This window comes from Pteropus vampyrus, unplaced genomic scaffold, assembly GCF_000151845.1.
Source record: "Pteropus vampyrus isolate Shadow unplaced genomic scaffold, Pvam_2.0 Scaffold394, whole genome shotgun sequence".
Taxonomy (NCBI): Eukaryota; Metazoa; Chordata; class Mammalia; order Chiroptera; family Pteropodidae; genus Pteropus; species Pteropus vampyrus.
In genome coordinates, this window is record NW_011889175.1 from 881434 (window position 1) to 893599 (window position 12166).

Genomic DNA, 12166 nt, shown 5'->3' on the forward strand with positions numbered 1-12166 from the left:
AGTACCTGATGACCCACCTTTTGTCTCTTCATTTTGGACTCCTGTCATAATTGCCTTCTAGAAATTGGATTTGCCTTGTTTCTAGGTGATGATACATTAAAAAAAGAAAGAAAGAAAGAAACGAGCAACTGATATTAAGAGGTCTGTGGTAAAATATCTAGATTAATTTTATAAATATTAAAAACACATTAGTGTTCTCAACAGGCTCGTGGGTGGCTGCTTTATATTAAAACCCTGTTCTGAAAAATTGTTAATAAGTGAGAATCAAGGGCCATGTGGATTGACTGGAGAGAAAGAAACTAGAAATAATGGACTTTATGCTTTTAGAATAATCAAGTGCAGAGTTTCTTTGCCATCATCTAGTCAGGCTTACTACCCACAGAAGAATTCCTTCTAAAACATCCAGCCTCCTCCATTAGAAAACCACCACTGCTTCTCAGGGCAGCTCATCCAGTTGTTGAATTCCAGTCCTGTAGAAGCTCTTTCTCTGAACCTAAATCTGTTTCTGTATTTGTCTCCTTCATGTGACTGCCCATACATCTTCCATTTTAGCATTAAATTTCCTCCCAGTCTCCCAGCTCTCTTTTTCTTACTTCTCTGCTCTCATTCATACTGTCAGACTTCCCCTCCGCTTTTATTTTTCCTATTCTTGACCCTTCTTTACAATGTCTTCTTTACATCTTCCTCATTGCTTCTTCACAATGTAAATAGAAACAAAAGAAATAAATAGCAAAGTGACTTTATTCCTCTCCATGCTTTTACCAAAAATATAAACAGACCAACACATGGCAGCCTTTTCACAGCCATGACCAGTAGGGAGAACTCCAGCGGCTGATGACTGTTCTTTGTACTCCTTTGGAGTCGTCCTGTATTATTAAAATATTTTGAAAATTACCCTTATCTTAAGACAAAAGCCGAAATATCCTTTTCACAAAGTATTATTGGTAAGTTTGTAGTGATTTCTAAATATATAATTAGGATTGACTTTTCTCCGTGTTTCTTCATTGCCCAGCCCCCTTGCTAGCTTTCATTGACTGAAACCAGCTGCTCATATCATCATCACTGATTTTGCAGAATTGATCTGTCCTTATACGACGTTTAGCATCTGTATGGAACATAAATTACTTTTTCAATCCATAAGTATTCCATAGCTCTTTCATTTTAACCATGCAGCATAACTTTAACCTAACTAGTTAATTGAAAGGACTGTGCTAAAATTTAGTCAATGTTCAGTCTGCTAATAAAAAATAGTTAAAATCTGCTAGAGAATATATTTTTGATAAATACATCAAATTTTATAAGTAAAACTGTAAATGTAGATTTGTTCTTTTATATGTAGTGCATATTTCAGTAATTCCCTTTTGAATATGAGATTTTTATTCTTGGTTTTTAAGGAAACTTTAGCAAAATATTTTAGTTGCAAACTTTTATTTATTTGGCACTTTGATTTTCAAAACATGTTTTGACCCCAAATTATGATTTTGTCATTGCAGGCAAGAAGACAACAAGACCCTAGTCCTGGTTCCAATTTAGGTGGTGGTGATGACCTCAAACTTCGTTAATTAGTAACACAGCAGGTGTGCCCCCCAATCTTTACATATACATTGTTTCTAGTCGACAAAAATAATTGATTGGAAGACCAGAAACTGTGATAACTGGAGGTACTACAGTCTATTTCTCAACCTTAGGCAGTGACAGGACATCATAAACTGCCATGGTTTTGCACTATGATTATAATACCTGCATTTCTAATTTTGTATGCATGTAGCCAGTAATAATTTAAATTTTTTTTCTATTCAAGCTAACTTGTTGGCATTATTGTAGTGAGGTAAAACTATGTACTTACAAAACTCTTGTTTTCTCCCTCCATTTTAATTTAAAAGTTCATGTCATTTAAAAACAAGAAATTAAAATGTTTTTATCAGAGGGTTTTTTCCCCCTAATCAATCAGTTGCCTTTTTTTTTTTTTTTGTGGTAGTTTTAGATGTGTTGGTTATACAGCTTCATTCTAGCTAGGCATTCTTGGTTTTTTGTTTTGTTGCCTCCATTTCCTTTTGTTTTTATTGTCTATGGCATTTTAAAACTGCTGATACGTTTGCGTTACTTACAAGCTAAAAACCTAGTAGCATAGAGCTGTCTGCCACAGCCTTCTAACACAAAGTTTACAGTTGTTAAAGTTGCAGTATCCTTTTAAATGTTGATGATCAGCTCCTTTTCTTTCTTTTTTAAACATATAAATTTTTAATTGATATTAACTCTAATCTGCCCCAGATCTGTTTTCGATTCTGTTCTGTAATCATGAATTTGTCTGGAGATGTTCTCCATAGAAAATAATATTCTACTGAAATGCCTAAAGAAGTCACAGTCTGGCTTCTGTTTTATTCAGGGATTTTTTTTTTAAGTCAATCAGAAAAGGGATACTGGAGCTTCTTCATGTATGTAACAGCATATTAAACTGGAGACAGTGATGAATCAGCTACAAAGGTAATATTGTATTAAAATCATGTTTAAGATAGCTGCTTTTATGTGTATTTTATAATGCATGCTTTTGTAAAAACAATTCTGGGTGATGGAAGATTAGTCTTAGAAAATGTTTATTGGTGCAGAGGATACATTTTCTTCCATTAATTATTCTGGGAAAAAATTCACAGGTTATATATATGGTATTTTCCAAAAGGACTATTAATAGAACCTTTTGAGATGAATTAGTATAAGAATATTTTTTAAATAGGCTCACTGTCAAATTGAATGCAACTTTTTTTTAATACAAAACTGGAAAAAAGTGCTAAATCCTTTGGCACCTCCTTACAATATTTTTCATGGTCACATTCATTAAATGTTACTACATTTCTGAATTTTTGCAAAAATGTATTTTATCATAATAGAATGGCATTATTTTAAAGAGTTCGAAAAACTGACGTGGTCAATTCAGAAAGTGAACTGAAGTCTGAATAAGGTCATTGCATTTAAAACATATATACTTGATTGATAAGGGAGGTGCGACTTTCATTGTATATAGGTCTTATAATTCATAAACATATCCTGTATCTCAGACTAAAAATGTTTGTTATATATTTGAAGTCATGCATGGTAAGGAGTGTGTTTAAATTGTTATAAACAATAATGCATCATAAAAGACCATGCTGATCTTGTATAACTAAGTACTATGAATGAATTTGGTTGTTATTTGGTGTTGTGCAGCTCACATGTTTACACACTCAGTGCCCTAGTTTCCCCTGAGGGAATCGCCTTTTAAGTGGTCCTTACAGTGGTGTTTTAAGGTTACTTTATCACAGAGCTCCTTGGTTTTTGACTTCTGCACTTAAATATTTTTTTAAATAACATGATGGTACATTTTCTCTATTGCTTCTAGCTAAGGGATTTTAGTCTACCAGTAACTAAGATCAAATGTCAGATGTTCATGTTGCCATCCTTCTGTAAATACTGAATTTTTTCTGTCATTTAGCACTGTGCTGCTTCCGTCTGTCTTAATGCTGGCATTAAGATCATGAGCCCTTTTTTTCCAATAATGCAGGCTTTGAAAACTACTTTTATTAAGTTATTGATGCAATTTGATATTTTTCCATAATCTATATTTAAACAAAATTACATCATTGCATCATCTTTTCTAAATTCATCTCCATTAAAACTTGCCTTAAGCTACCAGATTGCTTTTGCCACCATTAGCCATACTGTGTGTTTGTATGTTTAATTTACTTTCACAATAAACTTCTGTGTAGTGAAAACAGGATCTTGGCTCTTTATTAACATAATCCAACAGTTTCTGTTCTAGGATTTGTTATGACATGAAATTGATTTTGTTTTTGAACTGTCCCTTCATCCTGCTTTTTAACTTTAAAAAAACAACACTGGCATCTAGTGGTTATTTCTGCTAATTCTAAAGAATATATAAATATCACAGAATACTAATTTCCCAATGTATATTATGGTTTTCAAAAATTCTGGCTTGATTTACCCATCTTATGAGATGACTGTCAAGCAGTGACCTTGGAGGGGAGTAAGAATTCCAAAAATTACACATCCAAATTAGTACCTCTTTTCAGCTAGTCATTTTAGGAATATACACTTAATTTGATTGTGTTGGTGTTATATCATACATTTTTAGGACTTTCCTTGGCATTTTCCTACACCAAAAAATTAAGCCTTTTACTTTAGAAGCATGCCTTATGCTTGATCTATATGAAAAAATTTACTTATTCCCCAGCAGACTTAATGCAGATGACAAATACTTTTAAATGTTAAATTGGCACTATTAAGCAAAATTTCAAAAAACAAGATTCATGTTCTGAGGGTTAATTTCAAAGTTTTTGAGGAGTAGCATCATGTTTTTAGTATCACCTCTAGAAACAGGTACTTTGATATGCTTGTTTCGAGCTGCTCGGGAAAAGAAATATCTTACTTGATTTATGCTTCATTTGGCAGTGGGGAGCTTTTGCAAGCTATAAGCCATTGTTTGAATTTTTCATTGCTGCATAACACATTGCCCCAAAACTTAGCAGCTTACAACAATAAACATCACTTCACAGTTTCTGAGGGTCAGAAATCTGGAAGAAGCTAAGTTCAATGGTCTGGTCCAAAGTCTCTCCTGAGGTTAGAGTTAAGTTGTCAGACTGAGCTTATAGTCATCTCAAGGATCCCCTTCCAAGCTCACTCATGTGGTCATTGACTAGCCTCAGTTTCTCAGAGATCATCGGATGAAAGCCCTTAATACCTTGCTAGGTGTGAAGATGGAGACCTTCAGTTTTTTGCCACATGGGCGTCTTCATAGTGCAACCCCTAGCTTGGCTTCTGGCTTCCTCCAGAGTAAGTGTTCCAAGAAAGAGTGCATGCCCAAGATGAAAGCCAGTCTTTTTAATAACCTAATCTTAGGTTGCCATATTCTCTATGTTAGAAATGAGTCACTGGGTCAGGCCCATGCTCACAAGGGAGGCATTAAGTTTTATCTCTTGAAGGGTGGGATGTCAGCAGTTAGTGGATGCATTTTTAAAACCATAACAGCCATACTGCCATATATGTATATACACACACACATATATATATGTGTGTGTGTTTATACACAAAGACATACACGAATATTTACAAGACAACATTGGTGTTTTGATCTTCCAGACATTCTTTAAAGGTAAGATTTCAGTCTTTTGCAGGCAGATTTCAAGGCATGGTTCCCCCTAGATAGTATCTATTTCCTTTCTTGCATCACAATCTCATATACATATATAGCTTTTCAAAAATGTTTCAAGACTAGAAAATTACTATTGTGGGTAGGATTATGGCTGGAAGTGGCAGTTTGGTTTATAAAGTACTCAAACAGGTAAGTAAGTCACTGTATTCAACTCAACTTCTGATTAGAATAATGTAAGCAACTTAGAGTTAAGGTTTTTATTGACCTTATTCAGGTTTCAGAGACTGGGAAATATGAGTAGATAAGATATGGAGGGAAATTTTTGATTAGAAAAGATAATCTATATCCATGGATAATCCAATATGGTAGGAACCAGCCACATGTGGCTGTTGAGCATTTGAAATGTGGCTAGTACAACCAAGAAACTGAATTTTATTTTTTAAATTTAAATTTTAGAAGTCAGGCAATGTTAGATATTTTTCTGTTAAAATGTTGTTTTGGGAAGACTGTTTCACTTCAGCCTTTGAAAATTTAGTGTCTGAGTTCAGATGCACTTCTAGTGTAAAATACTCACCAGATAGCAAAGCTCTTATTACCCCCCAAAAAAGAATGTAGGATATTTCACTAATTTTTTATTTTGATTGCATATATTTTTATATGCCAAGTTATATTGATACTTGATATATTGGGTTAAATAAAACTAATTTTATCTTTTTCCTTTTTAATGTGGCTACTAGAAGTTTTTTAATTGCACGTGTTGGCTCACATTGATATTAAGATTTTAAGTGGGCAAAGGACATATACAGCCAAAAAAAAGTTTAAAAAAATATTGAGGCTTACTGTTTTAAAAGATTAAAGTATGATTATTTTACCCCTCAGATTGTATAGAGAAAAAAGCGTATATTCAGTGCCCAAAATAGACATGGTCTAGTACAGTCTAGCTCAAAAACTGACCAAAAGCAGTAATAACATTTAAGTTATTGGAAATTCTTCCTGTTACAGAGTACATCTAACCTTGTCTGTGTGGGTGGTCAGAAGAGACATTTGAGCTGAAATCTCAAAGGATGGCAGCAAGGAGAAAGTGACAAAAATATTACAGGCAGTCAGGCCAAGATCATGGCAACTTTGAGAAACTAAGAGCAGTTGATTATGATGAACGTGAAATGGAGTAGTTAGATTAAATCTGAAAGGGTTCACAGAGGCCAGGGTGAGGGTCACATGCAATGCTGGGTGGGCTTTTCCAGCCATGTTAAAACGTTTGAACCGTTCCCAAGGGCAAATATGGGTTGTGAGTTTGAGGGAATTGGTGCTTGATAAAGCTCATTTTGGTTGATTGGAGGGAGCAAGACTGGAAACAGAAGCAGTCCCACTGATCATATGGTCACCCAGTAGAGAGATTAATGGTAGTTTAGTGGGCATGGAGATATTTCAAAGTTGAGAAGAAAGTACAAGAGACATAATTGACAATTTTTTGTTTTACTTGCCAGATAGGCTAGTTACGTTGCCTTAAGACCCCAAAACTTTATTGGCCTAAAGACTTTTTTTCTCTCTCTTTTATTAGCATTTATTTGATGCTAAATTTACTCCTGGGCCATATATTTTTGTCTTTTTCAGTTTCTTCTGGGATATCTTTCTTCTGCACAACCTCCTCTTCTGGTTTAGGAACAATTTGCTCTTTTTCAGTAAGGATCATCTCAATGTGGTGGGGAGAGCTCATGTAGGGATTAATCTGGCCATGAGCTCTTTAAGTTCACATCTTGAGAGCTTTGTTCACCTGGATGCGCTCAATGATCAGAGAGTCTGCATATAAACCCTTAAGTTCAGCATTAGTCTGCATTTTTAAGCATGCACAGTAAGAATTCAGCACTCCTTTTAGGCCACCAACCCTGTGTCCAGCCCCATTGTTTGGCTGGGCACACCTACCAACTCCACCATTGTAACGACAGAATGATACACATTGCTTCTGTAAAGTGACATCCTTCAGATACTTGATGGCTTTTCAGATATGTATACTCTTGATAGCCTGGACAGTTTCACGAGTGTTCTTAAAGTGAACACGAAGATTTGAACCTCTTGAATTGCATGATTTTGTGGGGTTTTCTGGGTCAAGTTGATAGCGAACCATTTTTGGAGATCACTTCAGGCCACTTACGGGAAGAAAGCAAAGACTTATCTTTTATTTGCTGAATATCATCAGTATTGACATAGAGCAGTCGCTGGAACATTGCCAGACATGTGATACAGCCTTAAGAAAATAGTGTAATGAAAAGGCACTGGCTTTTAAAACTCACCTGAAATTGACACATGTAACTTCTGTTTACATTTCATTGGACCTAACAAATCACAGGGCCATATCCAAATTCACCTGGGCGGGGAATTGCAATCATACCTTTTGCCCAAGTAAGAGTCAAAATATTTGTGGATAGCTCTAATGACTATCACAGGCCACTCTTGATTATTAAATATTTAATTTTACTTCTCTCAAAATACACCTACCATAGAGACAACCACAAAGTCTCATCTGGTCAGGCATTGAGCTAAAACTCTACGATATGTGGTTATCTGTTCTCTACACAGTCAGTATACAGTGGTGAAGTAGGGACAGGAAAACTGCAGGAAACACTTCCATTCAGAAAGGGGAAGAATAAAGTCTGGCCTTATAAAAATTATGGAATGTCATTGGGGAGAATTTGAGGGCCCTCTACCCTGAGAGAGGGGAGTGTTCTTTGAAAGGCCGATTGGGAGAGGCTCCCCAGTTCACTTTTCCATGACCCTTGGCCCCATCCCTCATTTGCTGGATGCAGTAAACTTTTATTTCTGCTTTCAAATGGCTTTTTTTTTTTTTTTTACCTTGAGAAATGCAACCAATAGTAACCATGGTACTAAAATTCTGTTTTCCAAGCTCTTCACCTAGGGCTTCAAATTTAGTATATTTCCTGCCCTCTAAGTTATATATGACAGTTTTAACACAGATACTGGTATTCTTCCAGCCTCCAATGTCAGTTCCCCCAGTCACTTTCTTGTTTGAATGACACCACCATCCATATAGCTACCCAAACTGGAAAACTGTGTTTTTATTTTTGACTTCTTTTCTCCCTCATCTACATCCAGTTTGTAGATCCTGTCAATGGATTCCGTCAATTCCCTGTCACTATTAGATTTTTAAAAAATTCATTATATACAAAATCAGACACTCCTATAAGTGCAGTCCTCCTAACACATCTTTGAGGTATGGTTGTTGTAGCCGTCAGCCCCCGAAAGACACACGGACCACCAGAAATCAGTGAGTTATAGGAATCACACTATTCAGCTGGGTCTGCCAGGGGTACGCAGACTCCAAATTAAGCAACCCTGAAAGGTAGAGGTACAGAGTTTTTAAGCCCTAAATCCCATTCCTCATTCTGTCTGAACATAAAGGTCTATTTTTCTCCTATTCACTACCTGTCAACCTATAGGTCGGGGTGCGCAAGCGGGGAGTACAGAAGCAGAAAGTTTGTTATCAGAATGTTATGTTCCTATGATCAAAAGCCTTTTGTTCCCACGGTGATAGTCAAACAGTAATTTCCTACAAGTAATAAATCTCAAGTAGTCATTTTTCAGCCACCACATGGTTATTTTACAAATGAGGAAACAAAGGCATGGAGAAGTTAAGCCACTTGCCCAAGGCACAAAACTATTAAATGGCAGAACTAGGATTTAAATTCCTAGTTCATATGCTTAACCACTGTACTCTCACCTGAGCCTGTCCTTGCATGTTTGGCTTGAACTGCCACAAATAGTACCCATGCTTCTTGAATATACTTAGCAGTCCACCAGCAGCCAGTTCAATTTTTCTAAACATCCTCACCCTCAGTTGGGGGCAATGGAAGTTGCTGACAGTCTCCCAAGTTGTCTTATTCCCCTGAGGCACCTCTTGCTTCCACTCTGTGTACCAACCTCTAGGCTATGGCCTCCTCCCAGACCACCATCCCAAAGCTGTCACTCCCACTCCTGACAAAAACCTAAGTGGATCACACTTAAGTCAAAGGTTTGGGAATAGCATAATTAGCAAAGATAGCCATTTGTTGTTGACTGACATTGTTCACAGAAACCAATTTGCCTATTATCCCAACAGGAAATTTCTTAGGGGCCTCCCCAACCTTGTTCTTTCTGTTTCTTAGGTTTTCCAAACTAAAAATCCTTTTCACATCATTATCCAGTGTGTGGCCTTCTCTTTAATTTTTTCTTTCCTCTCTCATACCCCACTCAGCTTGCCCCACCCCTCTTCGTCCACCAGAAATAAGTCCCTCCAAGTGTTTTTTGTTTGTTGGTTTGTTTATTATGCCTACGGCACCTGGTCTTCCTAGTGGTCTCCCACCCAAGTACTAACCAGGCCCGACTCTGCTTAGCTTCTGAGATCAGACGGGATCAGGCTTGTTCAAGGTGGTATGGCCATAGACTCAAGTGTTTTTTAATAGAAGAACCATTCCTAGTCTGGTTGGATCTGAGTACATTTAAATTGACTAAAAAGAATACTCCTCAACAACCCTAGAAGTTTTTTTTCCAGATCTCCTTCCCACACCATCTAGGCCAGCTGCTCAACTAACTTTTCCTAAAGATATCTTTAATGCTTGTCATGCATGGTAAAAGGTGAATGTTCCCTGATCCCTGTCCCCTGTCCCTTTCTGGTATTAGGTATTGTTGATAAATTTTTGTCTTATCTTTCTCCCTTTTTGGTATGGCCAATGTTTCTTTTATTTCTGTTTTTACATAAAAAGGGATCATACTGATACAGGACATCACTTTTAAAATTCTTAATCTTTTAGCAGGAAATGAAAAGGGACATCCTTTGCAGGGTTCTTAATCTTTTTAGAAAACCTTCCCTCTTTTTGCTTCCCTCTTTTCTTTAGGAAAATTCCCTATCTGGTGACTCAGATCCTCTGGCCATAGATAAGGGTCATAGGCCCATTGTTAGCAGAAATAATGTTAGGCCAGACAGGGCCCTTAGAGTCTGAAAGGGGAGGGGACTTTAGGCCAAAGGTCTTTTTTCACTCTTTACAAAATATATTAACCAAGCCTGTTTCCCTTTACTTGCTTAATAGGCAAATCGATAATAGAAATTAATAGATGTATGATTTAAATAACAAGTTTGTATGTTCTTTTCCTTGTCTAGGGACTGAGGCGGCACTACAGCAGGAAACCCAAGACCCCACCCTGACTGAGGCAGAAAGGGAGAGAGCTCCAGGAAACCCCAGCAGGCAGGGACAACGACGCTTCTTAGCAGGAAGCGGATACGGAAAAAGTGACCTCCTGTTCCTCAGCATCCATACTAATAATAAGGGAGTTCATGGCTCTTAGAAAAGAGTTAGGAAAGTTAGGGGCTTTCCTTCCGGTCTGCCTGCAAAGACACTAAGGTCATCCCATCCTAGAAAGGGTCCGCCCTAATCCACCCACAATTAAACAAGCCAGAAGGCATTTTTAAGCTAAAAGTAACTCATACAAAGAAACAAGTAAACAGAGAATTAGGCACCAGTTTAAGCCAGTCAGTCGCACCTGCGCAGTGAAGACCCCAACAACCTTCAACTCACCTGAGCCTCATTATACCGTCATAATGTGATGCATATGCCAGAAGTTCATTAATATCATTATAACACTGAATTCTGGGAACGAACATGCACAGAAAGCAAATGATGAATCGCTGAGTCCTGTCAATCTTAGTTGTCAATCAAGGAAGCCCACCCCTTTAAGAAAAGTAACCACCCACAGCAAATAGGGAAAAAAACCCCAAAGGCTTTGTTACCAGGCCTTTTGAGCCACGCTTCTTTTGCACAGGTCTGCTTCCACATCTGGAAGTGTACTTTCCCTTCTAATAAAGCTTTTCTGCTGTATTTCGGTGTCTTGCTCAATTCTTTGTTCGAGACATCGAGAACCTGGACAACGTGCCGGGAGAGCATCCCCACTCTCTGGTAACAATACTATACAATTTTACACCAGGCTTTTTTCCCTTAGAGCTCTTTCCATGCCTGTATATAGGGATATACTTTATTTTTAAAACATCCTATTATATGTATATCAGAGTTTAATTAGTTTTAGTTGTTCTGGCATACAATGCTGCAATGGACATCCTTCTTCATGTTTCCTTTAATTCCAGCAGCAGTGACTTCAAGTTTTGATAGAGCCTCTCAAGTTACACTCCTACTAAGCCAGTTTGAGAATTTAGTATGTCACTCTCTTCCCTCCTAAATACCTTCAAGGGGCAATGCAAAAGAACTTGGGTTCTACCACCTAGAGCCATGAGGACTCATTAACCATTCTGAGCCTCATCTTTTTCGCCTGTAAAGTGTGGTATATAATCTCATGTCTCAGGGTGGTTGTGAGAATCCAGAGACTGCTTCCATGAAGGTTTAGCTCCAGAAGAGGCCTGGTTGCCTCTTAGTTTAGAGTGCCCCAGGGCGCGAGCCAAATGACTTGCAGATGAGGAAACTAAGGCACAAAGAGCACCAGAGGGGTTTGGTCAAGACCACACAGCATTGGCAGCAAAGCTAGCTCTGGCTTGAGTCTGAGCTGCTGCCAGCAACCTCTGGGTCCCTTTGGCGCGGGGTGGGGGTGGGGGGTACTGCACACATCTGGATGTGGTCAGCTCGGAGGCCCAAATCACCCCTCAGTTCTACCTATTCCTCTCCCCCAATTCTCTCCACACCAACACAAGAACTTGAGCACACTCCTCACTCTCTTTGAGTTCGACCCAAAATTCTAGCGGCAGCTTGGGCGGGGGAGTCATTTCTGAACAACTAGAGGCAGCTGCAGCCTGCGTCAGTTTCGACCCCAACTGAAGGTGAGAGGACGCCTGCGGGCCTTGGGGCTCTGGGACTGTACGTCCTCCCGCCCTGCTGGGCCTCAGACAGTGCACCCTCAGAACTCGCCTTTTGGCCCCAGTGAATGTGACTGGGACGTGCGTGTAGACAGCAGACGAGGTTTGTACAATCATGTCGCGTGTGTGTGTTCTGCGGAGTACACATCCTTGTATAGACATGTGAAACGTGT

The 12166-nt window shown here is 38.2% G+C and overlaps 1 protein-coding gene and 1 pseudogene across 2 annotated transcripts in view; one reads left to right on the top strand and one right to left on the bottom strand.

Annotated features, from left to right (window-relative positions):
- The window catches only part of CBFB (core-binding factor beta subunit), a 49055-nt gene extending 45306 nt beyond the window's left edge, over nucleotides 1-3749 (top strand). For both annotated transcript variants that reach the window (XM_011380427.2, XM_011380426.2), the window contains exon 6: nucleotides 1494-3749. In XM_011380427.2, the coding sequence (XP_011378729.1) occupies nucleotides 1494-1516 (23 nt within the window). In that variant the 3' untranslated portion in view covers nucleotides 1517-3749. The remainder of the gene's footprint in view (nucleotides 1-1493) is intronic.
- Nucleotides 3750-9464: 5715 nt separating this feature from the next.
- Nucleotides 9465-9582, bottom strand: LOC111731759 (annotated as a pseudogene).
- Between the last annotated feature and the right edge of the window lie 2584 nt (nucleotides 9583-12166).